Source organism: Cenococcum geophilum, assembly GCF_001692895.1.
Source record: "Cenococcum geophilum 1.58 unplaced genomic scaffold K441scaffold_7, whole genome shotgun sequence".
NCBI lineage: Eukaryota > Fungi > Ascomycota > Dothideomycetes > Gloniales > Gloniaceae > Cenococcum > Cenococcum geophilum.
The window spans coordinates 3626645-3649939 of record NW_027137565.1 but is presented as its reverse complement, the minus strand read 5'-3'; the positions used below and the strand labels follow the sequence as shown (position 1 = coordinate 3649939).

General features: G+C 48.8%; 10 protein-coding genes across 10 annotated transcripts; 4 read left to right on the top strand and 6 right to left on the bottom strand.

The window, feature by feature from the left end:
* Positions 1 to 887: 887 nt before the first annotated feature.
* On the top strand, positions 888 to 3298 carry K441DRAFT_322869 (uncharacterized protein). The gene is made up of 6 exons (XM_067641178.1): positions 888 to 1360; positions 1421 to 1516; positions 1567 to 1603; positions 1676 to 1734; positions 1806 to 2215; positions 2368 to 3298. The coding sequence occupies exons 1-6, from the start codon at positions 1283 to 1285 to the stop codon at positions 2837 to 2839; spliced, it is 1152 nt and encodes a 383-aa protein (XP_067507960.1). The 5' UTR covers positions 888 to 1282; the 3' UTR covers positions 2840 to 3298.
* A 459-nt stretch (positions 3299 to 3757) lies between these two features.
* Positions 3758 to 5197, bottom strand: K441DRAFT_543522 (uncharacterized protein; the record flags this gene model as incomplete). Its single annotated transcript, XM_067642737.1, has 1 exon — positions 3758 to 5197. The coding sequence occupies one exon, from the start codon at positions 5195 to 5197 to the stop codon at positions 3758 to 3760; it is 1440 nt and encodes a 479-aa protein (XP_067507959.1).
* Positions 5198 to 5635: 438 nt separating this feature from the next.
* On the bottom strand, positions 5636 to 6617 carry K441DRAFT_629565 (mediator of RNA polymerase II transcription subunit 7). The gene is made up of 2 exons (XM_067646238.1): positions 6240 to 6617; positions 5636 to 6191 (listed from the first exon to the last, which is right to left on the bottom strand). Exons 1-2 carry the CDS (start codon positions 6495 to 6497, stop codon positions 5676 to 5678), a joined length of 774 nt encoding a protein of 257 aa, XP_067507958.1. The 5' UTR covers positions 6498 to 6617; the 3' UTR covers positions 5636 to 5675.
* A 150-nt stretch (positions 6618 to 6767) lies between these two features.
* Positions 6768 to 8256, top strand: K441DRAFT_739271 (PAP2-domain-containing protein; the record flags this gene model as incomplete). The annotated part of the gene is made up of 7 exons (XM_067654352.1): positions 6768 to 6860; positions 6910 to 6966; positions 7017 to 7110; positions 7169 to 7283; positions 7337 to 7364; positions 7412 to 7468; positions 7534 to 8256. 7 exons carry the CDS (start codon positions 6768 to 6770, stop codon positions 8047 to 8049), a joined length of 960 nt encoding a protein of 319 aa, XP_067507957.1. The 3' UTR covers positions 8050 to 8256.
* Positions 8257 to 10308: 2052 nt separating this feature from the next.
* On the top strand, positions 10309 to 11924 carry K441DRAFT_654639 (oxidoreductase-like protein). Its single transcript, XM_067647713.1, has 3 exons — positions 10309 to 10703; positions 10761 to 11016; positions 11192 to 11924. Exons 1-3 carry the CDS (start codon positions 10436 to 10438, stop codon positions 11703 to 11705), a joined length of 1038 nt encoding a protein of 345 aa, XP_067507956.1. The 5' UTR covers positions 10309 to 10435; the 3' UTR covers positions 11706 to 11924.
* A 1083-nt stretch (positions 11925 to 13007) lies between these two features.
* Positions 13008 to 14173, bottom strand: K441DRAFT_654638 (PK beta-barrel-protein domain-containing protein-like protein). The gene has a single exon (XM_067647712.1). It carries the CDS (start codon positions 13878 to 13880, stop codon positions 13239 to 13241), a length of 642 nt encoding a protein of 213 aa, XP_067507955.1. The 5' UTR covers positions 13881 to 14173; the 3' UTR covers positions 13008 to 13238.
* Positions 14174 to 16952: 2779 nt separating this feature from the next.
* Positions 16953 to 18255, top strand: K441DRAFT_654637 (uncharacterized protein). Its single transcript, XM_067647711.1, has one exon. It carries the CDS (start codon positions 17345 to 17347, stop codon positions 18014 to 18016), a length of 672 nt encoding a protein of 223 aa, XP_067507954.1. The 5' UTR covers positions 16953 to 17344; the 3' UTR covers positions 18017 to 18255.
* Positions 18256 to 18382: 127 nt separating this feature from the next.
* On the bottom strand, positions 18383 to 19566 carry K441DRAFT_684937 (Methylthioadenosine phosphorylase; the record flags this gene model as incomplete). Its single annotated transcript, XM_067651829.1, has 3 exons — positions 18383 to 18780; positions 18900 to 19409; positions 19539 to 19566. 3 exons carry the CDS (start codon positions 19564 to 19566, stop codon positions 18383 to 18385), a joined length of 936 nt encoding a protein of 311 aa, XP_067507953.1.
* Positions 19567 to 19810: 244 nt separating this feature from the next.
* Positions 19811 to 21225, bottom strand: K441DRAFT_654633 (uncharacterized protein). Its single transcript, XM_067647710.1, has 2 exons — positions 20063 to 21225; positions 19811 to 20009 (listed from the first exon to the last, which is right to left on the bottom strand). The coding sequence occupies exons 1-2, from the start codon at positions 21039 to 21041 to the stop codon at positions 19972 to 19974; spliced, it is 1017 nt and encodes a 338-aa protein (XP_067507952.1). The 5' UTR covers positions 21042 to 21225; the 3' UTR covers positions 19811 to 19971.
* Positions 21226 to 21532: 307 nt separating this feature from the next.
* On the bottom strand, positions 21533 to 23257 carry K441DRAFT_654632 (alpha/beta-hydrolase). The gene has a single exon (XM_067647709.1). It carries the CDS (start codon positions 23112 to 23114, stop codon positions 21975 to 21977), a length of 1140 nt encoding a protein of 379 aa, XP_067507951.1. The 5' UTR covers positions 23115 to 23257; the 3' UTR covers positions 21533 to 21974.
* Between the last annotated feature and the right edge of the window lie 38 nt (positions 23258 to 23295).

Here is a 23295-nt window from a genome sequence, read left to right as displayed (position 1 = left end):
CTCCCTGCAAGTTTTGATGGCATTATAACCATATCGGCAGCATTTTAGCGGGACGCCACCAAAACTTGCAGGGAGGGCGGCCAGCCCGCTCATGTCACCCCCTTGTATGTGACTCTGCATGGTGGCTGACGTTAACTACGAGACGCAGAATGACGCCGCATACCATGCTTGGGCTAATTATGGTTCACCCACACAGGTAAGGAACGGCAGAAAAATAGAGATCCTTGGAAAGAACAAGAACGGCTTGGGCGCAACGTTGGGGAACACGAAACGGTAGAAACGACCATTTGTTGCAAGCAAGCGGGGGTGTTACGGTCCGTGCCAGACAGCTTGGTGACTTTCTTCCCTTCAGGCTTATCCTTGCTTCGACACATCCATTGACAAAATTTTTGTTTCATATACTAGCTTCCACAAAATTTGGCCTTCTTCTGTTTTGTCAAGGCCCAGGTGTGTTTGTCATACAGTTGCAGCTATGTCCTAGCATTGGCTGATGGACTCTCCAAGCCTTTGTGTACAAGGCCCGAAAGGATATCCCATGTATGCACGTTCTTTGCTTGCGGGGTGAACCAGGAGCGGGATGAAGGTTGGAAAATATTGCACTGAAGCCGCATCTGGAGCCCGCTCTCCTTGATTAGCGCAATGATCGTTAGAAGACTGGGTGTAGGTCCTGCGTGGTACTGCTCATTACTTAAGTCGGCGCACACGTGGCCGAACCCCCTGTTTTACGGGCCTCACGAGAAGGATTGCATCCTAGTCGCCACGAAGCCACGTTTTCTTGACGGGGAGGATGAAAAAATTAATCTTCTTGACGCAGGTTAGTTGGACAGAAGCAAGTCGAATGATGGCTACGATGTGTCCTGTCGTCAACAATAAGCAAAGTCCGCTGCATCTCATCCGGACACCGGACTTCTATCACGTTGCATGAGCTTGGAGTCTGGGGAAGTGCTCCCACGGTTTAAGATAAAACAGCCCCTAGGCCAACGAACTAGGTGATCAACGCTTTAAGACTGCGCCTCGTCACACAATACCTTGGCATACAGCCCTGATACTCGATTGACTCTTACCGCCCCACCTCCCCAATACTTTCCCAGTAATATCAAAAACCATCGTATTCTCTCATTCACGACCTGTTCTCCTGGGGGCGGACTATGTAAAACCAAGGTCGAGTATCAATCCATCAGCGTCGTTCGTACTTTCGAACGCTGCTGTCTACTGTTTATAATTGGACTCGTCGTTTTTGTATTCAGCTCGAGGGCTTCCCTCTCCGCCTGCCCGTAGCGTAATGTCAAACCCAACGTCCGAAAACCTTTCTGTCATAAACCAAGCCTCTACAATATGGGGAACCTCAATTACATTCCAGGTGAAATTCTCCGCCCTCATCCGCTAGTTTTTCTCTCTAATGAATTGAACGAACTTATAGATTATTGCTTGGTTCGCTGTTTCCCTAAGATTGTTCACCCGCTTCAAGACCCCCGGAAGTCTAGGCTGGGATGACTTTTTCGTGATTCTAGCTGGTGTATGTACAAACATATTCTCTTCATGGAATCCTGCTAAGCATAAATTCAGCTTTCAGCTACGGCTGGCACGATATTTATATGCCTTCGTAAGTTCACTCTATGTACAAGTTCCATTACTAGAGAACGCTCTTGCTAACACGCCTTTCCGAAACCAGCAGCTGGTATGGGCCACCACATTTATACTTTAACTGAGGACCAGCTCCACAACTACTTCCACGTAAGTTTCTTCTCAATTTCCCAGCCGTCCACTGTCGAACCAACCATTGAGTACTGACACCTCCTTAATAGTACGTATATGCTGCCAATGTCTCATATTGCCTTTCAACAGCCCTCATAAAAGTCTCTGTCCTTATCCAATACCTCCGCCTATTTAACCTCTCTTGCCATTACGCTGCACGCCGAGCCTGTATTATCCTGCTTGTTATTACCTCCTGCTGGGGCGCTGCGTTCTTTTTCATCTCGCTCCTTGGGTGTACACCAATTGCTAAGAATTGGGATATATCCATCCCTGGTGGTCATTGTGTCATGTTTGGCTCTAAGAATCCAAAAGTTCTTTTTAGTGCTTTCGTTAGTCATGCATCCTCAAACATGTTCTTTGATCTCCTGGTTTGGGTCCTGCCAATTCCATTCTTCAAGACTCTGAGTCTCCACGGAAGGCAGAAGAAGGGGGTGATTGCATTGATTAGCTTGGGCGCTGTGTAGGTGTTACCCTTTTTTTTTGGCAAGACAACAAACGGGTGCAATCAGAAAGATCCGCACGCACGCCTAGACCTCAAATTCCTGCGCTCGGGCCCGGCTCTATCAAGACCGTTACACAATTGCGAAGTTTACTAACAACACCCCAAAACAGCGTCACCATCCTCAGCGCCGTCCGCCTCTTCTGCCTCGCCATCAACCGCGCGGGAACCTACCCAGTGTTCGACCCCAGCTGGTACGCACCTCCGATCTTCATCTTCTCGAGCCTGGAAGTCCAGACGGCGATGCTGTGCGCCTCAATCCCGATCTTCTGGCCGATCTTCAAGAGCCTCAGCGTGAACAAGATCTTCGTGACGCACGAGGTCGAGGTGCGCACGGAGCGGCGGAACACGCATATCGAGGAGCGCGAGCTCGGCTGCCGCAACTCCAGCGAGGGCAGCTCGTCCACGACGGAGCTGGCCCGCCAGGAGAGCTCGGAGCAGCGCTACTACAGGGACAGCTATGTGGCGGCGTGGGTGCTGCCTGGTTTTGATGCCCCTGGGGACGGGAAGCGCGGGCATACGGCGACGGTGGAGAGGGCGGAGAAGCCGTTCGATTATCTAAACTTTGAGCTTGATAAGCGGTGATTTTTTTTTTTGGCTGGGAGCCTGAAAAGGCTTCCGGGGTGAGAGGGCAGCGACATCGTGGTGGCGCTTTGGGGGTGGGTCGGTTCCCACTCGCTGGGTTGGTTCGGATTGCAATTATGATACCCGATGCTATCAGGAATAGCCTCAAAATTCCTGCGCGCGCGAAACGAGGGCGTGTTGAGGCTGACGCGAAGGCTTCACAGATGATATGTTGAATATTTTCGTGCTGTTGGAAAACGTCCGTGGGGAGGAAGACTGGACGCTGTTAAGGCTGGGCCTGTTGAGTATGTCTTTAAAAGATTAGAGAGAGGTATGGACTGCTTAGAGGGCTCACTGGGCTGGGCGGTGTAGCGAACAGACGGGTAGATGGATAGAATGGTGTTGTTGCAGCCGTCTTCGTCTTCGGTCTGTAGGAAAAACTTTGATACCCTTTGTTGACGCTACATCGCAGTGTACATTCCTTTGAGTATAAGAGTGATGGTGAATTACTCTTTAGCCTTGGGCCTGCTGTATGGTGCAATAGTGCCCAAGTAAATGCGACCCTATTTTTGGCTATAAGACGATCCAAAAAGTGGCTTAAAAGATAGTTTAAATAGATAAGGTGTTTGAGAATTACTAGATATCAGGAATAACATTTTCAATTTATTATACGATGTCACGAAGCGTTTCGAAACGTGATGCTGGTGGCGCGGTTCACATCGGCACCCACTTTTTCCAGTGAAGCGCTGTGCCACAAAATTGAGAAACGACTTATTAGGTGCCATGAAAGCCTAGCGAAATCTGCGAAGCCTTAAACGCGAATACGTGATGTGTGAACAGGCTCTCTATCTTTTCTCTTAACTAGTGAAAAGGGCCTCTGAACACTGTTGAAATTGTTTCAGCGGTAGTGGTCATTTTAACTGGCCATAATATCATCCATCACTGATGACCATGCACCGACCTCCATAGCAGAAAACTCTCAAAAGTTCTACTAGGATATAACTTTCCAACCTTCGCCAGCTTACCCACACTCTCCTCCTTCACAACACCACCCACATCAAACACCTCTCGATCCTGGTACCGGTACACATCTGCCTCACCTCCAGGAATCCGCCGATCCCTTGTCGCTAGCAGGATTTCAAGGATCGTCTTCACGCCAAGTAAGTCCTGGATATTCTCCCCAAGCTGTGGGACAGCGCGGCCGAGCATACCAATGGCCTTTGCGCCGAGGTGCGAAAGGGTAGTCCAGACATCGCCAGCGGGCGTATACGGCAGCAAGTTGCCGTAAACATCACCGCTGCCAGTGGGGCCCAGGGGCTGGGTAGATTTCGGGAACGCAATGCGTGCCGTAGCTTCGTTGATCTTCGTCTGGATGTCATGAATGAGCAGATTGCCGTGATCGTGCAGCTGAATAGCTTCAAGCATCCAGCGCAGCACAAGGTCGGAGAGGACTTCATTCGGGTAAATCGTATGCGCGAGCCTACCCGGCAGCGCACCAAGCATCTTCTCGACGGCGTTCTGCGGCGCCTGGCGCACGAAGCGGAACGCCTGGCGGCCGAGGTCGTAGTGGCATCCGGGGAACCACTTCTGGTGTATCTCGAGTGACGGGTTCTTGTCTGCGGTTTCCGGATCGCGTAGCGCGAGGCACGGCTCGAACATCCAGAGCCGGTCGTGCAGCGAGACAGCGTGGTACACCTTCTCGACCTCGCTGCTGATTTCCTGGTCGTAGAACTCGGGCCAGTCGAACCCGACGCCGGCGTTCAGGCGCGGGATTCCCAGGCTGCCGACGGTGTCGAATAGGCCCATGAATTTGATAGGGGTGGTGACCTGCCATACTGCCTCCGCGTTGGACTTGAAGGCGCGGGAGTGCGGAGACCAGGGCTGGTCAATGGCATAGGGGCTGCGGTAGATTTTGTAGACTTCTTGGCAGAGAATGCTCGTCTCGGAGGGATTGGGACGGGCGCGGATGATGCCACAGTTATTGATCATGCCGGCGACGCAGCGGACGGTGAAGGCGCCCCGGCTGAGGCCGAAGAGCCATATCTCATGTTCGTCTGTGTAGTTCTCGACTATGAACTGATACACTGAGGTGCATTCCTCTGCGATGGTTGAGGCAGTGGCACCATCCCAGAGGTATTCGAGGAAAGTTTTGTTGAGTCCGATGCCTTCTTGATAGCCCGCTGTCACGCCATCGTGAGCATGGCGGATAGAATGGACCTTTGTTGGACTGTCCCCCGCCCGAGTTGTTAGATCGATAACACCGATCATGTCGGCAAGCTTCTCAATGTTGCTATCTGTGCCCGTTTCTCTACCGCACCATGTGCCATCGCAAAGGACGACTAATCGTTTCGGGCGGACGTGGGGAGAATCCAATGCCATAATGTCCAGAAAACCAACTGTTCTTGCAAGGCTGACGCAAAGACGATGAAATGGAGTAAAAATACCAGGACTTTTTAGTAGAAGCTATCGTGGTGATTAAAATACCTAAAGACTAAGAGAAAGAAGAGGAAACCCGCCAGACTTTAGGAGAGAAACAAGGTGATAGAAATAAGTAGCTGAGGAAAGAAATCAATCGGGAGTCTCGTGCCTTTAGGCTCGGCTGATCGGTGGAGATGTGCGGCTAACACTGCTTGGCATCTTCACAGCCCGTCAAAGTTACACACTACCTTGGCGAAAGTGTCACAAACTTGGCTGTTCGGGCCGGGCAGCTGAACTTCAATTTGGTTTGTCCAGAACTTGGAATCTTATGCGTGGCATCAATGTCCATCAAGATGTGAGTCCGTGGGTGTTAGGGTATCAAAATAGATTAATTTGGTTCCCGTTCTATGACATGCTGTGATATATAACGTCTAGAAGTTTACATGCCTAATTCTTCGTTTAACACATGCCACATCCGCCGCTGATCCTCTTTCCTCTTTTTTTCTGGAGACGGTGGGCGCGTACCCTCCGCATCCACACCATCGGCCAACTCCAATGCATTCTTTCCTAGCCCTGCCAAGATATCGTCAATCTTCTGCTTCATTCGCTTTATTCCTTCAACCTCGGCCTTTTTCTTCTCTAGCTGATCCTCCATCATCAATATGAGCGTCTCGCGCGCTTGGTGAGGTCGGTATTCGTTGATTAAGTGGTGCGAATTGACGAATAGTGTTTTAAGATGGTCGATTTTGTCGCCAAACTGCGCTGGGTTGACGGAAAGGACGCCGACGAGCTCAAGAAAGTTGAGAAGTATGGATTTGGCCATCTTTTTTAGATAAAAGGCGCGATCGAGAGTCCATTTGGAGCCGAGGCCTTCAGAGTCGCTAGATGGAACTGAGAGTGAAGGGTATAGCTCTTCGATTCCAATCTCTTGAAGTGAAGGTAATGTCTCGTTGATCTGAACTGCGGTTTAGTGGATAATTCCCTACTCGATTGGCAAACATACATTTTGAGGAAGTCCAAACGATCTGTATTTCCCATCCGCTGGCGGTTCTGGTGGAATGAGATATCGTAGCTCTGGAGGGAGATTGAGAAGGCGCGGGGAAATAAGGCCTAAGGCTTCACTAGGGTTCCCTCCCTGAGTTTTTGAGTTAGTCGACTCTTGGAACTCTTTCAGGCGCTCAAGGTTCTGTGAAGTAAAGTGTTTGTAGAATGGAGGGGGTTGCGGGAATGTGGTGCTTAGTTGGCCCTCGTCCTCATCCATTAGCGCATTCAAATAAAGGAGGCTAAGTAGGCAGTGGAAGTTTCTAGAGAAGGATGCGATTGAGGGCGAGGAAAAGCGACGCTTAGTTATACTGAAAAGAAGGCAGTGGATATGACGTGCCTGAGCTTGAGCTCGGAGCTTCGAAGTTTGGGAAGATCGAAGCGATAGCGCCAAGGCCGCGCAACCCTGCATTTCAGACTGAACAACTGCATTTATCGTCCCGTCACTGCCTGTCAAGCAATGGTGTTTACACCATTATTGCAGTCCAACATGTCTGGACAGGCCTCCCAGCTGAACGGTCGGCGGGCCCCCAGCTTGTCACAATCAAGTGGCTTCTTGGGGTCGCTCTCTAGGTTTTGGCAGGTTAGAACACTTAGAGCTCCAACCACTATCCTGAACTAACGTACAGCAGCGATCGTACGCTTCCGATTATATTGGCCTTGCAATTCTATTGACTGCATATATTGTGGTTTGTCAGTCCTTGCCAAACTTATAATCACGACCCTCATTCGAAGCCAGATCCAATTCTTCGCCGAACCATTCCATCGCATGTTCTCCCTTGACAACCTCGCTATACAATATCCACATGCCGAGAAAGAACGGGTACCGGTTAGTATGTGATTATAATCGGAGCTTGGAAATGGTGGATTGAACGCTTATATTCTGAGAAGCTTGGCTATTCGTCTATGCTGGTGGAATTCCACTCGCTGTGCTAGTCATCTGGGCCCTGGCATTCAGGCCCCAAGGTCATAAGGCACATGTGACTATTCTTGGCTGGTTCATCAGGTACATTACCTTTCGTACAAGACGGATTGATTTTAGCTAACTTCCTACTGGAGCTTGATTTTAACATTGTTTTTGACGGATGTAAGACTTTCGTTTAAATGCTATGTCTTTTATTCATGAATATACAGGTTATCAAAAATGCTGTTGGTAGACCGCGGCCTGATTTGATCGACCGCTGTAAACCTGTAAGTTTTGCTGTTCCTCAATCAGCTTTATAACTTTTTAGTGTTGACAGACGATCGTTTCACAGCGGAAAGGCACATCAATACACGAGTTAGTAACGTGGGAGATCTGTACCGAGACCAACCATCATGTTCTCCATGACGGATGGCGCAGTTTTCCAAGTGGTCACAGTAGCTTTGCGTTCAGTGGTCTTGGTTATCTCGCGCTTTTTCTTGCCGGACAATGTCACGTTTTCCGGCCACGAACTGATCTCGCTCGTGTTCTCTTGGCCCTTGCACCTCTCCTTGGAGCTACGTTGATCGCAATTTCTCGTTGCGAGGATTATCGGCATGACGTTTACGACGTGACAACTGGATCATTACTCGGATTGCTAATAGCATTCTACACCTATCGACGATACTATCCACCGCTTAGATCTAGTAAATGTGACACACCCTACCCAAGCAGGGCAGAGACAGTAGAAGGGAAAGGCTTTGCAAAACTGAAAGACGAGGAGGAAAGAATCCAGAGCGCTAGGGATTTTGAAGTTGGGGATTTTGAAGACGAAGCAGAGACTTATCCATTAACCAATATGAGGAGTTGAGGTACCTGTTATACACGAATTCATTTTTTGATCGTCGAATGTGGATGCCCTAGTGATCACTCATTCGAATAGCAGAACCGAGGAGACGAAGCTAAAGCAACGAAGGATTACTTGAGGACCGCTCCAATAGTAGATTATACTTGCTGGCATTCATCTCGGCCAGGTGCCTGGTTGCCACATTTAGTGATCCTGTTCTCTTCCATTCCTGTTGGTCATCACGACTACCTTGCTTGTCACGGTCAAGTTGGTCTCCTGACGGCCAGTCACCATTCGATTGACGATGGTTGGAGAGGTTCAAACTTTTACCGGTGGCTAGATCAAACCTCAAAACCTACCACTGTACGTGGCCTCCAAACCATACATCCATAGTCGAATCACTCAAACGAAGAAGGGAAACATTACTTTCCATAAGTTAGGCTGGGTCTCCGCCTTTTATCTGATGCCTATAGCCTTACTTCCAGATCAGCTCGCAAAGTAAGCAGCCTCAACTCCTGGCTTCCCAAAGATTCCGAACGGGAGAATGGTGGGGTTTTCTGCTACAACCGCTAACTACTAGTACATAGCGCACAAGCCACTCATGCCAAAATTGTCCATTGTATATACGTGTTACAGCCACAGAAGGAAGATGCGAAGAGTACTGTACGCCAAGTCAGATCCATGCAGTGATAAATGGAATGGAGCTCGTTGTATGCCTCAGACAAAGTCGTGATGGTGGCTATCTGTGGACCAGGTTGGAGCCTTGGCCATGGAAGTATCCACAGCGCTTAGCCCATACGATCACCCCAGCGACAGCCAACGAGATTCGCGATGTACACGCGCCAGCAATTGGACGGTACCATTAGCTATTTGAGCCGCGCCACACTAACAATGAAACATGTTGGTAACTCCGTAAAGCGGTTCGCAAGCATTTTACTTCCTTTAAACGTGCATTACTATCGCAAAAATCTTAATTTTTTTAACGCTCTTTCCGATATTAAAATTTTGACTTTTTCAGAGTGCTGTTTGTTTTCGTTCTTACCCGCGATGCTTTTCACTCACTTTCTCGAGTGCTACGAAATGCTACTTCCCACACGGCAATTTTGACCCAGACGGAGCAGTCTGCAACTCAACAGCTGGAACGAATGGCCAAGGAAGTGCCTGCTGCCGGAGAAACGATGCTTGCTACCCCAGCGGCACATGTTTTCAGGATTGGTCCGGGATCACGTATCAGCAGGGGCGAGTGAGAGACTTCCGGAATCGACCCTGTCCCCCACCTGAGGATACAATTCTAGCTGTACGGACCCAACTTAGCAGGCCCCGGGTTGTCCGACCGAATGTTTGAACGGTAAGTTTGCAGTCTTTCCAAGCTAGACAGTGGAACCATGCCTAGCGCACTGTACGGTAGCTCGGAACGTCGGCGTTTGGATTCAGCAATGCATCGTCCAGAATCCCTCCGCTTACTGCATCACCGCTGCGACAGGGAGCAATTACATGGAAACCCGGCTACCTCATCGCTGTACTCAATGGAGATGGGACGGATCGCCTTCGTCCCTACGTCGATGTTAATGGTTCAACACAGAACCCCACCGCTGCTCCAACTCCTTCCAGTTTACTACAACCAACGACTCAAATGCCAATCTTGATAACGTCCATACCGATATCAGGCGGGGCCGCTGCGAGTAACTTTGCTTCGCCGACGCTTTCTCCAGCTTAAAAGGGAGATACATCCGCAAAAACCGCTGGCCTAATAATCGGCGTTGTGCTTGGTTTCATATTATTCGCTTCGACGACGGGTCTGGCGGCGCTAGTCCTAAAATACAAGAAAGAGCGAAGGAAGACAGAAGAGTTGGAAGGGAAGGCCGCGGGATTATTAGAGGCAAAGGGGGCAGAACTGTTGGGGCACCCGTTGCCGCAAGAATTCGCAGGGACGATTGTTTGGTCTTGGATGGATGGACGCTAGGTGAAGTAATCATTTCCAGGCAAGGATAAATTGCAAGCTCTGTATTCTTGCGCTATATCAGTTTTCTGTTTTCATTGAAGAAATGGAGCATTAGCTTATTGTTGGTTTGCAGCGTAACAGTTCTGCCAAGGTTTTCCTGTGCCAAGAATGTTCGTGACGCATCATTTTTCCTTATACGTGTTTACGCCACTATAAATACTCTTAGAAAGACGCTTTCAGCAAACCGGCGAAATATTAAGTAATTTGTAAGCAAAGTGATTAGAACGAGCGGAATTCCATCCCTGCGAAAACCTCGGAAGCTTAGAAATCTCCCCTCGGAGTTCCGCGAATCGATATATCGTCTTTTTCTTTGGCCTATGAAAACCCTCTACTTGCTGCTACAAATACCCAAAGGACGTTTCAGTTCAACATACCGTCCCAACTTCTGCGACAACAGCATCATCAATTATGCCCACCCAAAAAGCCCTTGTCCATAAATCGAAGGGAGTTGCAGAAATCATCTCGGATGCTCCTCTTCCTACTCTGAGGGACGACTATATTAATGTCCGGACGAAAGCTGTTGCACTGAATCCAACTGATTGGAAAAGTTTGTATGGTCGCACTGTTCCTGGAGCTATTTCGGGCTGCGACTATTCTGGCATCGTTGAAGCAGTTGGCAAAGCAGTTACCAATGGATTGAAAGTTGGAGATCGAGTTGCAGGGCTTGTGCACGGCGGTAAGCCTCACTGCAAATCGAATTTGGTCGTTAGACTGATAAGTAAATTTCACATAGCAAACCAGGAGAATCATGAAGACGGCGCATTCGCTGAGCACATCACTTCAAAGGGCGGCCTTCAGCTCAAATTAGCCGACCATGTCACTTTTGAAGAAGCGGCGACTCTCGGTGTTGGCGTCACCACTGTCGCCCAAGGCCTTTATCAATCACTTGGTTTACCTCTCCCGCCGTCTAAGGTCCAAGAAAGGATATCAATTCTAATTTACGGTGCGAGCACTGCAACCGGTACTCTGGCTGTCCAATTTGCTAAGCTGTAAGTCATTAGTTCACTTTAAATTGTCTTGAGCATGCTCACTTCATTGCAATGATCATTGGATTACTAATCTTGGTCCTTTTTTGGTATTCTTTTATATTGGACTTGGTTTATTTTAATGGCGTCTAACCTGCAGCGTAATATCAAATTCAATATGACGGCTTACTCGTTTAAGGTCCGGATGCGAAGTCATAGCAACTGCTTCCCCCCGCAATTTTGACCTTGTTCGCAAACTAGGAGCCGATCAAGTTTTCGATTACCGAGCCCCAGACGTCGGCTCCAAGATTCGCGAAGCTACAAATGACGGGCTTGCGCTAGTCTTTGATTGTATCTCTGAAGGATCGTCGCCTTCGATTTGTTGCGATGCGATTGGCTCTGCTGGTGGCAAGTACTCGGCGCTGCTCAAAGTCGCCGAGCTGCCGCGTGATGATGTGAGCAATACCTTAACCTTGGCATATACTGCTTTTGGTGAGAATTTCGCGGCGCATCAATATAATTTGCCTGCGAACAAAGAGGACTATGAGTTTGCATCAAAATTCTGGAAGATCACGGAAGGGTTGCTGAATGAGGGAAAGATTAAGGCGCATCCGGCGAAGGTTATGGACGGGCTGGGTAGTATCCCGGGTGGTTTGCAGGATTTGAAAGATGGAAAAGTTAGTGGAGAGAAGTTGGTGTATAGAGTGGAGTAACACTGGGAGAGAGCATAAGGTTAGCCAATCAAAAATTGCAAATGTTCTGACCTTTCTTCACGAAGTCTGAAAATGCGAAACTTGGGCGAAATAGAAGCGCAGGCTGATGAATGAGGTCAGCATTCATTCATTGATACACCACTAGTAGAGAAGGTCCTATAACTTCACAATCATGTGTTTTAAGACCACCATACGATATTGCCCAGAGACGAAGTGCCGCAATTTGCGCAGGCTTGTTATTCAATCACCCAGGTTTCAATATTGAATTGAATTGAATGCCAAGACTCAGTCAATTGAATTAACTGAGAGCTCGCTGGCTTGGCAACTCAATCAATATAGAGGTTCTAGTTGAATTGAATTAATTGATAAATATTGAATCTTTTAATATTATATAGAAATATGCTGAACATAACATATAATAATGCTTTAAACCTTATTTTTCTTAGACCCCCTTACCAAAAAAGGGTTACCCGAGCATTACTCGTTGTTTACACTATCACATTATCGCCAGAATCTTAGCAGGTAAGAAGAGTTTTATAACTAGATTTGCCCACCAACAATATCAATTCTATTACCGCTATGAACAGAAAATACACAACAGGGTAGTAACTCAAAACTATGCCAAGACTCGCGATAGACCTATGTTAACGGCAGGAGCGACAGAAACGACGGTAGAAAGCGATTCGGGCGCCGCCAGGTAGGCCCCCCTGCATCAACACTATGCCAAGACTCGTGATAATTACTAACTACTACGTAGTTGCAATTAGTTGCAATCGTTTCAATATTGAATCAATCAATTCAATCAACTGAACCTTCTGCTTACAAAGCTTTCAATTCAATCAATTCAAGGCCTCAATTGAATTGAATTGATTGAGTAACAAGCCTGGCCGCAATGTTCTGATATTCTTGCTCTTTTCAGATTCACAGTAATAACAAGGTTCCCCAAGCAGTGATCTATTTGGAGCGGTTTGACGCGGATCTGAGGTCAAATCCGCTCCACTTGCCAAATATTTGATTTAACGCCAGGCTCGCCGCGGCGCTCCATTGCAAATATATACTATTTATAGTAAGTCTTAGCATATATTTAGTGGTAATGTAGAGAGGTAGGGGTAATTTAAACTTACTAAAATTATCGTTGAACTAGTTCCTTATCGTCCTGAGAGCCTTCCTCTATACCCTTATCCTCACAAATAGCTTCTACCTGGGTGTCCATCTACCGCTGCCCATATATGACGAAAATTTGCGATAGATCTTATTCAGTCGATTTTAAACGAATACATTCTCTTTAGGAGTACCTTTGAGGCATATTTTAGTTGTAGTTATAAAGTATAAATAATAGTATAAGCGTAATAATAGTTTAGAGTAGCATAAAACGTATCCTAGCATTAAAAAAGGTAAATTGATGGCTATTGCATATTCAACTGACCATATGGAATCGTGTCTCCTCCACATTCCGAAAACCAACAATTTACTGAATTGGGAATGTTATTTCAGCTGCAGAAGTGAGTATTAATTTCGGAATCCAGAAACGCTCTACACAGGTCCCAAAGCTTTATGGGGCTCGGCTGGCCGATACACCTGCACGATATCGCCAGCTTTTACAGGTCCACCAACGAGTACAACCCCCATAACGCCAGCCTTCCTTAGCAAACGACCATCATTATCCGTCCTTAATACTTGGCTGAGCAGGCCTTTCTTAAACCTCTCGATCTGAGGGCCGGGATCCCTCAGGCCAGTGATTTCAACCGTAGCTTGATCTCCAAATCGGAGCTGCGTACCCTTCGGCAGCGCCGTAAGGTCGAGGCCGTAGGTGGTGATGTTCTCGCCGAGCTCGCCGGGTTTAATATCGAAGCCGCGGCTGCCAAGTTCGTAGAGTAGCTCGTAAGGAATAAGATGTACCTGCCGGAGGTTCGGTCTGGAGGCGTCTTGCATTAGGTGCTGAAGGTGTTGCACGGTGACTCCAGCATGCGCGTCATGCTCAACGCCGAGTCCGGCTACGAGATTGATGGACTGGGCGACCTCTTTGCTGAAATGATGAGCTGTCGAGCGGCTTACGGCTGTGACGCTGCCTTGTTGAGTTGCCATGGTAGACTTAGCTGCTGCGAGCAGGCGGGATAACGGTACTTGGTGATGGTGAGTTGGCTTTTTGACCCTATTATTTGGATTCTTTTCCATTCTTTGTAGCGGAGCGGGGTTCAGCCGTCAGTCACGAGAGGTGCAGATGATCAACTCAACTAAGAATGGAGGTACTTGCGAGTATCATCTCCCCATCTCTAGCCTAGACTGTGGACCTAGGCGAGCAAGATACTGATGGAGGGCAATGCTAGCTCGGGGAAGCCAGAACGGGGTTCTATCGCATTGTGACGAATGGACCTGTCGGGTGGCTTAATGAACGTTTTACGGCAGATAGTACAACGCTTATAACATGATAAAACTTTACAGTAGAAATAAAACAAGGAAAATTTAAAGACAAGAAAAGGTAGTGAAAAGTGTAGTATAAGTAAGATATTCAAAATTGGTAGGTTAGTTAAGTAAGCACTGAGTGCATGGACGTACCTTGTGCACGCTTTTCTACCCTACTGAAAATTAAATAATTCTTTAATACTTTTATAAAATATAACTATATAATATAATAAGGGCCATCGAAATCGGACTCTACACCTGCACAAGGTAAGGCCTACGAACCTGCTAGTCTTCGGATTTAGCAGAGCCAACGCAGCGACGTCGCACATAGTACGCGGGTAGGACCTAGTGGTTATTATGACGTTATAGGATAGTAAGATCTCGAAAACTACCACTAACGGTAACCCCTTATAGTAGATAGCTACTACATACCCCCATTCCAAGCCCATATAATCCTTAAGGATATAAAACGGATTCTAAACGTCCCCTAAGCCCTAATTAAAATATTAACGACCTTATATTAATAAACGAGCAAACGAACGAACGAATAAATATATCCCCTCTCTTAAACCTCAAGGGTAATCACCCGCGGAGTATATAGTTACTCGCCGTTAATTACCAAATACTGCCTAGTAGCCTAGATTACCCCCTACGGTCAGCCTTATCTTCTCTACGACTAGTTACCCTAGAGAGGGCCTAGTAACTAGGGCCTAGGCATAAAAGATACCTAGAGTATATAAGCTCGGACCCCTAGAACTCGGCAAGGATATAATATAGCTACGACGTCGTTATTCGATGTAATAGATAGAGAAGCTAAAGAGCTCCCACCTTATAGTATTTTCTAAATGTTATAAAAGGGTCGAGATGCGGTAGTGAAAAAGGTGATTTTTGGTGTGTTTTAAGGCTCCGTTACCACCAAAACGACGCCCATAAGGCTCTCAGACCCTCGGTGGAGAATTCGCTGGATAAGGAGTAGTATGCCCGTACGTGCGCGCAGTGCGCGTACCAACGGTCCACTGAGGGTCTGATTTATGAGATAAGAAGGAATTAAACTTAATCAGGAGGGGGTGTCTCTCTACGGCTTCTTCCACCTCCCATATTTTAATATCCGGGGCCCACAGGGGGTTCGGATGCTGGTAGTCGTGTAGGTCTTTTAGATCTCCAGGCGGGGGCGTTGGGAAGAGGGAACCCTTCAGGGCTGCTGTCTTTCCTTCCACTGTACGTTGTAGATTGCCTGCTACGCCTATTAAAGGTCACTTATAATTTTGTAATATTCCTTTAAGTATAAATCTTTAAGCGGATTAATATCTTTATCGCCATCCTTTATTATAGTAATATTTAGTAAGTCTCTTATATATTTAAGTTATCTATCTATAAAGTTCTCATTCGGACTATAAAAGCAGAGAAGATATGTCTGTTGTTCAAAGGCTGACAATGAGGGACGGAATTGGGCGGCCCTCAATGGTGATGGAGAGGGCGCTCTTTCGACATCAGGCTCTAACACTGCCTATGCCAGCTTGCTCCAAGCTTGCAAACTCCACGATGATGACTCTCTCTTCTGATTCTTTGCCTAAGCATCCCATAGTTTCTACGTAGCATCAGTAGCAAGCAGATCCTGTTTCTGCCCAAGGTGAGCAATGAGTTGGCACCCGCGAAATCGGACCACATAGCTCGACTGTGATAAGTGAATGTTCGTTGCAGGCATATTAGAATCCTGCTGCTCCATGCCGCTCTGCACCCCTCTCCGTTTTCGGAATGACCCCCACCTCACTTGCAGCTGCACTTCTCTTAATAATTACTTGCTCTTTGTCTTCAGGCCCCCAGTACCATTCTCCGTGCTCCTCGTACTCTTTCGATGATAGAGGGAAGTTTGGATGAATTACTTACAGATTCAATCGACTGTATTGACTGATTTATTACTCGACTTGCAGAATGCCTCTCAGCAACCTCATCCGCAGAGCCTTAGAGCGGGGTAGGCACGTTACCATGAAAGGATTGAAGGAAACAGGTGGGCCGTGGGGAAAGGGTTCAGGTTTCGTCACAGTCTCCAGCCCAGCGTCCTACAACAGCTAGCCAGCTAACAATGGGCAATACCTCTCCGAGCCCTTTCGAATCAGACAACGACTATAGCACGAAACCGTCTATAGACCTGGTTGCTACGAAATATCTGGCTATTGCAACGACGGTTGCTACAGCAATGAAAGGTATGGCTACGGTCGCCATGGTGCCTCCGCGGAACGTGGCCCTGAGGTATTCGAGTCCTATGAACGCGTCTTCAATGCGGACCAGGAGGACGGACACCTACCGGGCGTAGAAAACGGCTTCGGATTTGGCCAGCGTGACGGTTCTGAAGCTGCACGGCAAGATTGGGATTGGCCATTGTTCCGATTGGGACCACGGTGACCAAGTCGAATATAGGGTATGGACGCCGTTGCTATTAACAGCGTTCTGATGCGTTTGTTGTAGAGGGTCGCAGACGCTGTATGGTGTTTAACAGCTCTCGACACACTGGAGATGGACTACGATACCCGAGACGATAGATTTGGTGCTGGAGGTTGTCTTTTGCCGCTCGTTCTTGCTTTTTGCTTCTGATCCTTGTCGTCTCATGTGAACCCTGGCCAATTAGAGAAAGCGGTCTGATAGTCGTCTCGACGACAACTTTGTAGAACCTCCAGCACTAAATCCACGGCTGTTGTGTGACATACAAGGATGATGTTGTTGAAAACACTTCAATGCTCCTTCCCTGAGATGTATGTGGTGTCCTACGGGCCTGGGCTTGGTGTGGAAAGCGAACTCTTTTGATGCTCGCCGCTGAATGGACCCTCAACCAACCTTCACGATTGTCCCTTCTCGTGGCACCAACACCAGATGCTTCTCCAAAGGTGCTCCCCAATAATGCCTATGTATGAAATCACTTGCATGAACTTATTGAGCTTCCAAATCCTTATCGTGTAATACGATCAAGTCCTGTTGTTGCCGCACTCGTGGCCAATAAACGTCCTAGTTCTGCAGCCGACTGAGAATTTGTGCCAAAACTATATAGCGAATGAACCATCGCCAGCTCACTATCTCCCCCTCCTTCTTATACAGCGCGTCTACTTCCCCTCAACGCAACCACCGCTCTTCTGACCTCCGCAACCTCCTCTTCTTGGTGTTACCAAATCTTTTACAGCATCAATTCGGGGCAACCCTGTCAATCATTTACCTTTTTCACATTAATTTATCTTGCAAAAAATATGTCTACTATGTCATCTTGGGATTTACAGCTGTGGAACGGGCAGCAAAATTTCGACTATGGCCCAATGTGCATGGCACGCCAAGAAGACCCTGACGATGTCTTCTGGGAACATCTACGAGAGCTCAATCGACATCGATATGGCTACTTCGGCGACAGCCCTCCCCTCCATGAACTCGCTGCCGCCTATGGCTGGCAGATCGGCTCTGAAGAAGGAGCCCTCGTTGTTGGACGTCGATACGGACGTCATGAAGTCGAAGAGCGCGTTCGCCGCGAACGTCATGCCCTTGAAGATGGTCGGTTACTCGAACAGATGAGAGAACGGGAACGAGAGGCTGTACGATATATCACTGGTGGCCGGCCGATGCGACCAATGATCGAGGGCCCCGAGTCTCGACCCTCGACACCAGGGAGGAATTCACGACGGGAACGGTCTCGTCTGCAAATCACGGCAGGCCCTAGCCGGCCCGACTCTCCTTCCCCAAATGCATTGTCCCCTCGAACTCGACACAGCCGCCGAGCGTCACAGATCCAGAGGCCCTACGAATACGAAGAACCTTGTGAACCGTCAATCGCCAATGCTGGACAAAGACCTTTGATGTTGACGTGGTCGGATGATGGCTCACAATCAGGCAGCGAGGGGTCCGAAGCACGGATGTGGTCTATGGAGTAGACAGTGTTGTGTTGCAATATTAACGACGAAATGACTAGCATATTGGGAGGCAAATTGAGTAAATATTTCCTGCGTGATATTCTATTGTTTATGGTTGTATCATGAGGAGGAGGTACTGCTCCGCTACGGGCGTTGAGTTCGGGATAGGCAGCATGCGGAGGGCAAATTGAGCGAATGATTTCTTTCTCTCTGATGTTGAATCATATCACGACATAGCTCTAATCTATACCCTTTAAGTACTGGCGCCGTTAGCGATGTTTATTCTAGCATCGAAAAATGCATCATAGAACCTTTCGATAGGGATTAGGCAACTTACAGGGAATACAAGAGTCTATTTGCAAATTGTTGCATTCGCTGTGCACTTGATTAATCAAAATAACCCGGGAAAAGCCAACTCATCTTCTTCAAAGCTCCTTCGCTTCGTCCCTCCTTGGCCGTGATGGACCCAGCAAATTTTGCTTGACCATTAAGGTGTTTCGCTAACACCTGTTCACCATGTTCTTCTTTACTCAGTTCATCCAACACGGCGCCAACGAAACGTCTAGCATTCTCCGCGTTTGCCTTCATGTGACCCATCACCATTTCGACGTTAACGTCTTCTGAATCATGCCAGCAGTCGTAGTCTGTTGCCATGCAGATCATCTGGTATGAGATCTCGGCTTCCCGAGCAAGCTTTGCCTCGGGCAGGGCAGACATGTTGATGACGCTGCCACCCCAGCTACGGTAGAGGTTGCTCTCAGCGCGGGTAGAGAATTGGGGACCCTCTGAAGCGAAGACGTATCAGTATCCTGTCAAAGAGTCTTGTTTACCAAGAATATGATTGACGCTGAGGTTTGCACAGCCTGAACGACCTGCCACGGACGGCTGCATTTTGGGAACTCACCCATGCAAATGACTACACCTCGATCATGTAATGTAACGCCGTCTCCCTCTAAGCTGTGCCCGCACTTTCGTACTATCTTTGCCAACCCTTCATCGAATGGATCTCCAAAGCCTACATGTCCCACCATACCACCTTCAAAGAAGGTAAAAGGCCTAATTCCCTTTGTTCGGTCAATGATTTGGTCTGGCACCACAAAGTCCCTCGGTCGAATCTCTTCTTGCAGACTTCCGACCGCGCTGAACGCAATGATTGTTCTTACACCAATGGACCGCAGAGCGGCGATATTGGCGCGGACGGGAACCTCGTGTGGTGCGAGCTCATGATGGAGGCCGTGACGCGAGAGGAAAGCAATGGGTATGGGCTTGCCGGTGGTGGGAGAAGGGTGGTGTAGGATGGAGATTGGAGAGGAGGGAGTGCCCCAAGGCGTGCTGGGCGTGAGTGTCGCAGCAAGGGTAAAGTTAGGGAGCGTTTGCAGACCCGTGCCACCAATTACGGCAATATGGACCGGGTCTAAAGGTACATATAGTTAGTATTTTGTTTTTGTTGCACTGTAAATTTAGAACAGAACTAGCTAGACGAGGTTATGTGAAAACTTGGCGGGTCCCAATGAGAATGTGAGCGGAGATGGAATCCACAAACCGGCATACGTATTGGGAACGCCAGCCATTCTCTTATAGGGGATCACAACTGAGCAGAATGTGCGAGTAAGAGGAGGGAATGGTGGGATGGTGAGTATAGAGAAGTCTTTATGACGAACGAGGGGCTTCAACTAAGGTTTAAGCTTTAGAGTTTAGCCTCCTCCCGCTATCAGCCACGGGGTCCAACCACAAGCGCCCCACGTGGGATGCATCTACTCAAATCATGCCCAAAAGGGACCATGTGGATTTCGAAAGGGATACTCAGATAAAAGCTGCATTTTGGGTATAACATGCGGCGTAGTAACTCCAGAACGCCTCAGGATACAAATTGAACAAAATTGGGAGCGGCCTGGAGCATCTTTTGGTGCTTAGCCCATAAGTTCATAGGATGCGCCTGTCCTGCCCACAATCCAAAGAACGCCAAATCGCTAATTCTAGGTCGTAATATACGAAAATTTCTTTCGTGGAAATGCTGGTCTATCTCAATCCTTCATCTCCTCCAAGCCCTTACTGTCGGAGACTCACCTGAAAAATCTCTTTTCCAAACCTGCTTAACCTTCTTTCCCATCCACATAGGAACGACCACAGGACTAAACAGAATGAGATATCCAATTCTCTTCCTCTCCCACCTCCTTCTACTCCTCTTAACTTTCTGCGCCAATGTCGTATCGCCATCAACCGGGAATCCCAAGCCTGCCCCGATTTCCCTTACCGGTAACCGCCACCAAGCCTCGACAACGCCTTCGTCCATCTTCTCTCCATCTTCGTAGAGCACCTTCACATCACAAGCGCCTGGACTCTGCCCTCGCGCTCTCTTCAAAACACATCGTGTATGTGGCCCATCTTCATCCTCGGGCCAGATAACCGTCCACGGCTCCACCTTTGCCCACGCCATGACCTGCCCCGAGACGAACGCCCATATCACCGCGCTCAGGTTTGTCCTGCTGGCCTCTGCGTACCATTCCGGCCCGGGCCGAGCCTGGTCGGAGTAGAACAGCGTCACTCGCTTCAGGGCTGGGAAGAGCGTGATGGAGTTTGCCATGAAATTCGCCAGCAGGTACTGGTTGTCCCTGCAAAACCCACGCGACTCAAGCAGGTGTGAGGCGAATGCTATCGAGCTTATTGCGAAGGAGGAGGTAGGTTTCAGTGCTGCAACTTGCGCGGCGAGCTTGTAGCGAACCCATGTCGTTGTTACGAAGGTTGCGGTTGCAAAGGCAAGGGTATGTGCTTCGTTGTAGATGCGACGGCAGGAGAGAAGGAGGGCGAGACTATGGGCTGAGGATGTGAGGTTATCGAAGTAGTATTCGTATATCTGGTTGCGCAGCTCGGCGGGCAGGCTAAGGAAAGGGGACGAGACTTGCGAATTAATGATCCTATCGCGCTTGATAGGGTTAAGGCAGGAGAGGGTTTTGGACATGGATGCCCTCTGCGAACTGCGAGGGGAGCTCTGTTTAGAATAATGGGCTGCAGCAGGCACGCTTGAGTATGAGATATGGATATGCATCGTGAAGCTGGGCGCCCTCGAGGAAAGCAGAGTGAGCGGCGGGGTCGCAATATCGAAGTTCGCTGCAGATGCCACTCTGCAGATGCCACTAAGTCTCACGTTTCTCTCAGGGCCGCGTTCAAAGCACTGGCAATTCAATTGCAAGGAGTCGACAAGCCAATTTTCTTAGTTGGCTTTGCTAAAGGGTAGCCATCTTGGGTGCCTGGCAATTATGGCGGACAAGGTAAATGTAACGTGGTATTCGAGGTCCGGCTGATCGTCGGTCAGCCGAAAAATCACGTGTTTAGCCAGCCACCTGGCACATATTTGAGTATCCTTGACACGGTAGGGTCCTTTGCCAAGGTCGCTTATGTTCGCGACTGGATTCAGCTAGATATTTATATTAACCCAGTTTTTCCTATTGGTTGATTCTTATCGATAACCCAAGGACCAAAATTGCCGTGTCAAGGGATATAAGCGAGGTGACTTCGTCACCTGACAGTATAAGCTTAGTGGGGTACTTATATAATAAAACTATTAACCCGCGGCCAATTCTTACCATCCTGTGCGAGCAGAGCTCCCAGCTCGACGGGTGTTGAGAGCGCGGCGTTGCTAGCGATCGAAGATCGGACGTGGATATACTATTAATATCATAACGAGCCTAACCTTAAGCTGGATGGGGGAGTTGCGCTAGCTCTGGCGCAGCGCCACAATATTAAAAGGCTAGGCAACCAGACGGCTATCTTAAGCTGTGCCACACTCTTTCCATGCTATAGAGCGGAAGAAAATCGGAAAAGCTTTAGGAAACAAATTTGAATATTCCTACCAAATGACGCTGGCCACGGTCATATGCATACAGCAAGAAGCCTTAACGCGGCACGGTATCGTCCAACATATCAATTTGTCGCCCTCCCAAATTCTCCTCCGGCTGACCTCAATCTCAACAGCTTTTGTTTACGCAGCCTTAACTCCCTTCCACCATTCTCCCGCCCTCTTAACACAATGAGCCGCCTCGTCGTGAAACGCGTTAAACTGTCCTGTGAGCACAATATCGTGCGGCACTGCCTCTTCCACATCCACCACGACCCTGTTCCCAGCGACCTCCTTCATCTCCTGCCCACACTGCACATCATCGCCACATAGTACTTCCGCGCCGCCAGTATTCAGGTATACGGGCGTCGGCGTCGCAAATGGATGTCCCAAGTGCGAGATGTACGGGCTGGAGAGCGATGACGGGCCCGCGAGCCCAGCGTACGCCTTAGCGCCCCAGGTTATGAAGCTCGGCGGCAGGTAGTCGGTGTTGAAGTTGGGGTTGCGCAGGATGGTGTCCGTGTCGAGACCCTCGGACGGTTGCACCCAGGGAGACCAGAGCCACGCGCCGCCGGGTGCGGGTATGTTGAGGTCGGAGCCGTACTGCGAGAGGTAGCGGAGGAGCGCGAGGGTGAGATTGCCACCTGCTGAGTCGCCTGATACGATGATGTTCGAGGCGGGGATCTTGAGGTCGTTGAGGAGGTATAGGTAGCTTGTTAGAGTGTCTTGTAAGGCGGCAGGGAAGGGATTCGAGGTCTTAGAGGCGGGGAGGATGGAGAGACGGTATTGGGGCAGCAGGACGTGTGTAATGCCGCCATGCTTGAGGAATTTGTTGGCGAGGTAGCCAGCCGTAGCGGTGCGACCGTCGCCAGCGACAAAAGCCCCGCCATGCATGTGAAGAATGACGGTCAAAGAACTTTTGTCTGAGGTAGAGGTAAGAGGCGCAGGGTACCATGTTGCGCCAATTGTTGCTGGCTTCACATCATCGTGGACAAGGGGTCCCTTGTAGAGCTTCGCTGAAGCGGGAGGGATGGTGATGAAGCGTTCCTTTTCGGCTCCGGGTGTGAGCGGGAGAGGTTCGTATGCTTGAACGATAGAGGAGTGGTGGAGGAAAGAGTATAGAAAACGAATGCCAATGGCCTGCCGGAAGGACCACTTTGGGTGTTGTCGACCGTAAGTTGTGATATACTTGACAACCCAAATTGGCATTCGGGTAAGCTCGAAACCGATGGCGAGAAGAGCGTATATGCCCTTAAAGGGCTGATACGTGAGAATAGATGTCATGACAATCGTCTCTACTATGAGTATATGTAGAGTGATTGGAAAGCAGCTCGAGCAAATAGAATTTCAACGTCAACGGGGGGAGGTGTTTTATGTAGAGACTTGGGAGCTTGGACATCTCCAGGGTTCTTTATCAGCACCATTATTAGGCCGGAGCTTAATGGAGACGTCAGCTTCGGTAGAG

Bases quoted from the DNA above. Each gene is read 5' to 3' on its own strand.
- K441DRAFT_654639 (XM_067647713.1), top strand. From the start codon at position 10,436: ATGCCCACCCAAAAAGCCCTTGTCCATAAATCGAAGGGAGTTGCAGAA. The intron at 10,704-10,760 runs GTAAGCCTCACT...AATTTCACATAG, and splicing joins TGCAGGGCTTGTGCACGGCG to CAAACCAGGAGAATCATGAA. The intron at 11,017-11,191 runs GTAAGTCATTAG...TACTCGTTTAAG, and splicing joins GCTGTCCAATTTGCTAAGCT to GTCCGGATGCGAAGTCATAG.
- K441DRAFT_654637 (XM_067647711.1), top strand. From the start codon at position 17,345: ATGTCTACTATGTCATCTTGGGATTTACAGCTGTGGAACGGGCAGCAA.
- K441DRAFT_654632 (XM_067647709.1), bottom strand. From the start codon at position 23,114: ATGACATCTATTCTCACGTATCAGCCCTTTAAGGGCATATACGCTCTT.
- K441DRAFT_654638 (XM_067647712.1), bottom strand. From the start codon at position 13,880: ATGGAAAAGAATCCAAATAATAGGGTCAAAAAGCCAACTCACCATCAC.
- K441DRAFT_322869 (XM_067641178.1), top strand. From the start codon at position 1,283: ATGTCAAACCCAACGTCCGAAAACCTTTCTGTCATAAACCAAGCCTCT. The intron at 1,517-1,566 runs GTATGTACAAAC...GCATAAATTCAG, and splicing joins TTTTCGTGATTCTAGCTGGT to CTTTCAGCTACGGCTGGCAC. The intron at 1,735-1,805 runs GTAAGTTTCTTC...CCTCCTTAATAG, and splicing joins AGCTCCACAACTACTTCCAC to TACGTATATGCTGCCAATGT.
- K441DRAFT_654633 (XM_067647710.1), bottom strand. From the start codon at position 21,041: ATGCATATCCATATCTCATACTCAAGCGTGCCTGCTGCAGCCCATTAT. The intron at 20,010-20,062 runs GTGAGTCTCCGA...GAGATAGACCAG, and splicing joins TTGGAAAAGAGATTTTTCAG to CATTTCCACGAAAGAAATTT.
- K441DRAFT_629565 (XM_067646238.1), bottom strand. From the start codon at position 6,497: ATGGATGAGGACGAGGGCCAACTAAGCACCACATTCCCGCAACCCCCT. The intron at 6,192-6,239 runs GTATGTTTGCCA...ACCGCAGTTCAG, and splicing joins CGTTTGGACTTCCTCAAAAT to ATCAACGAGACATTACCTTC.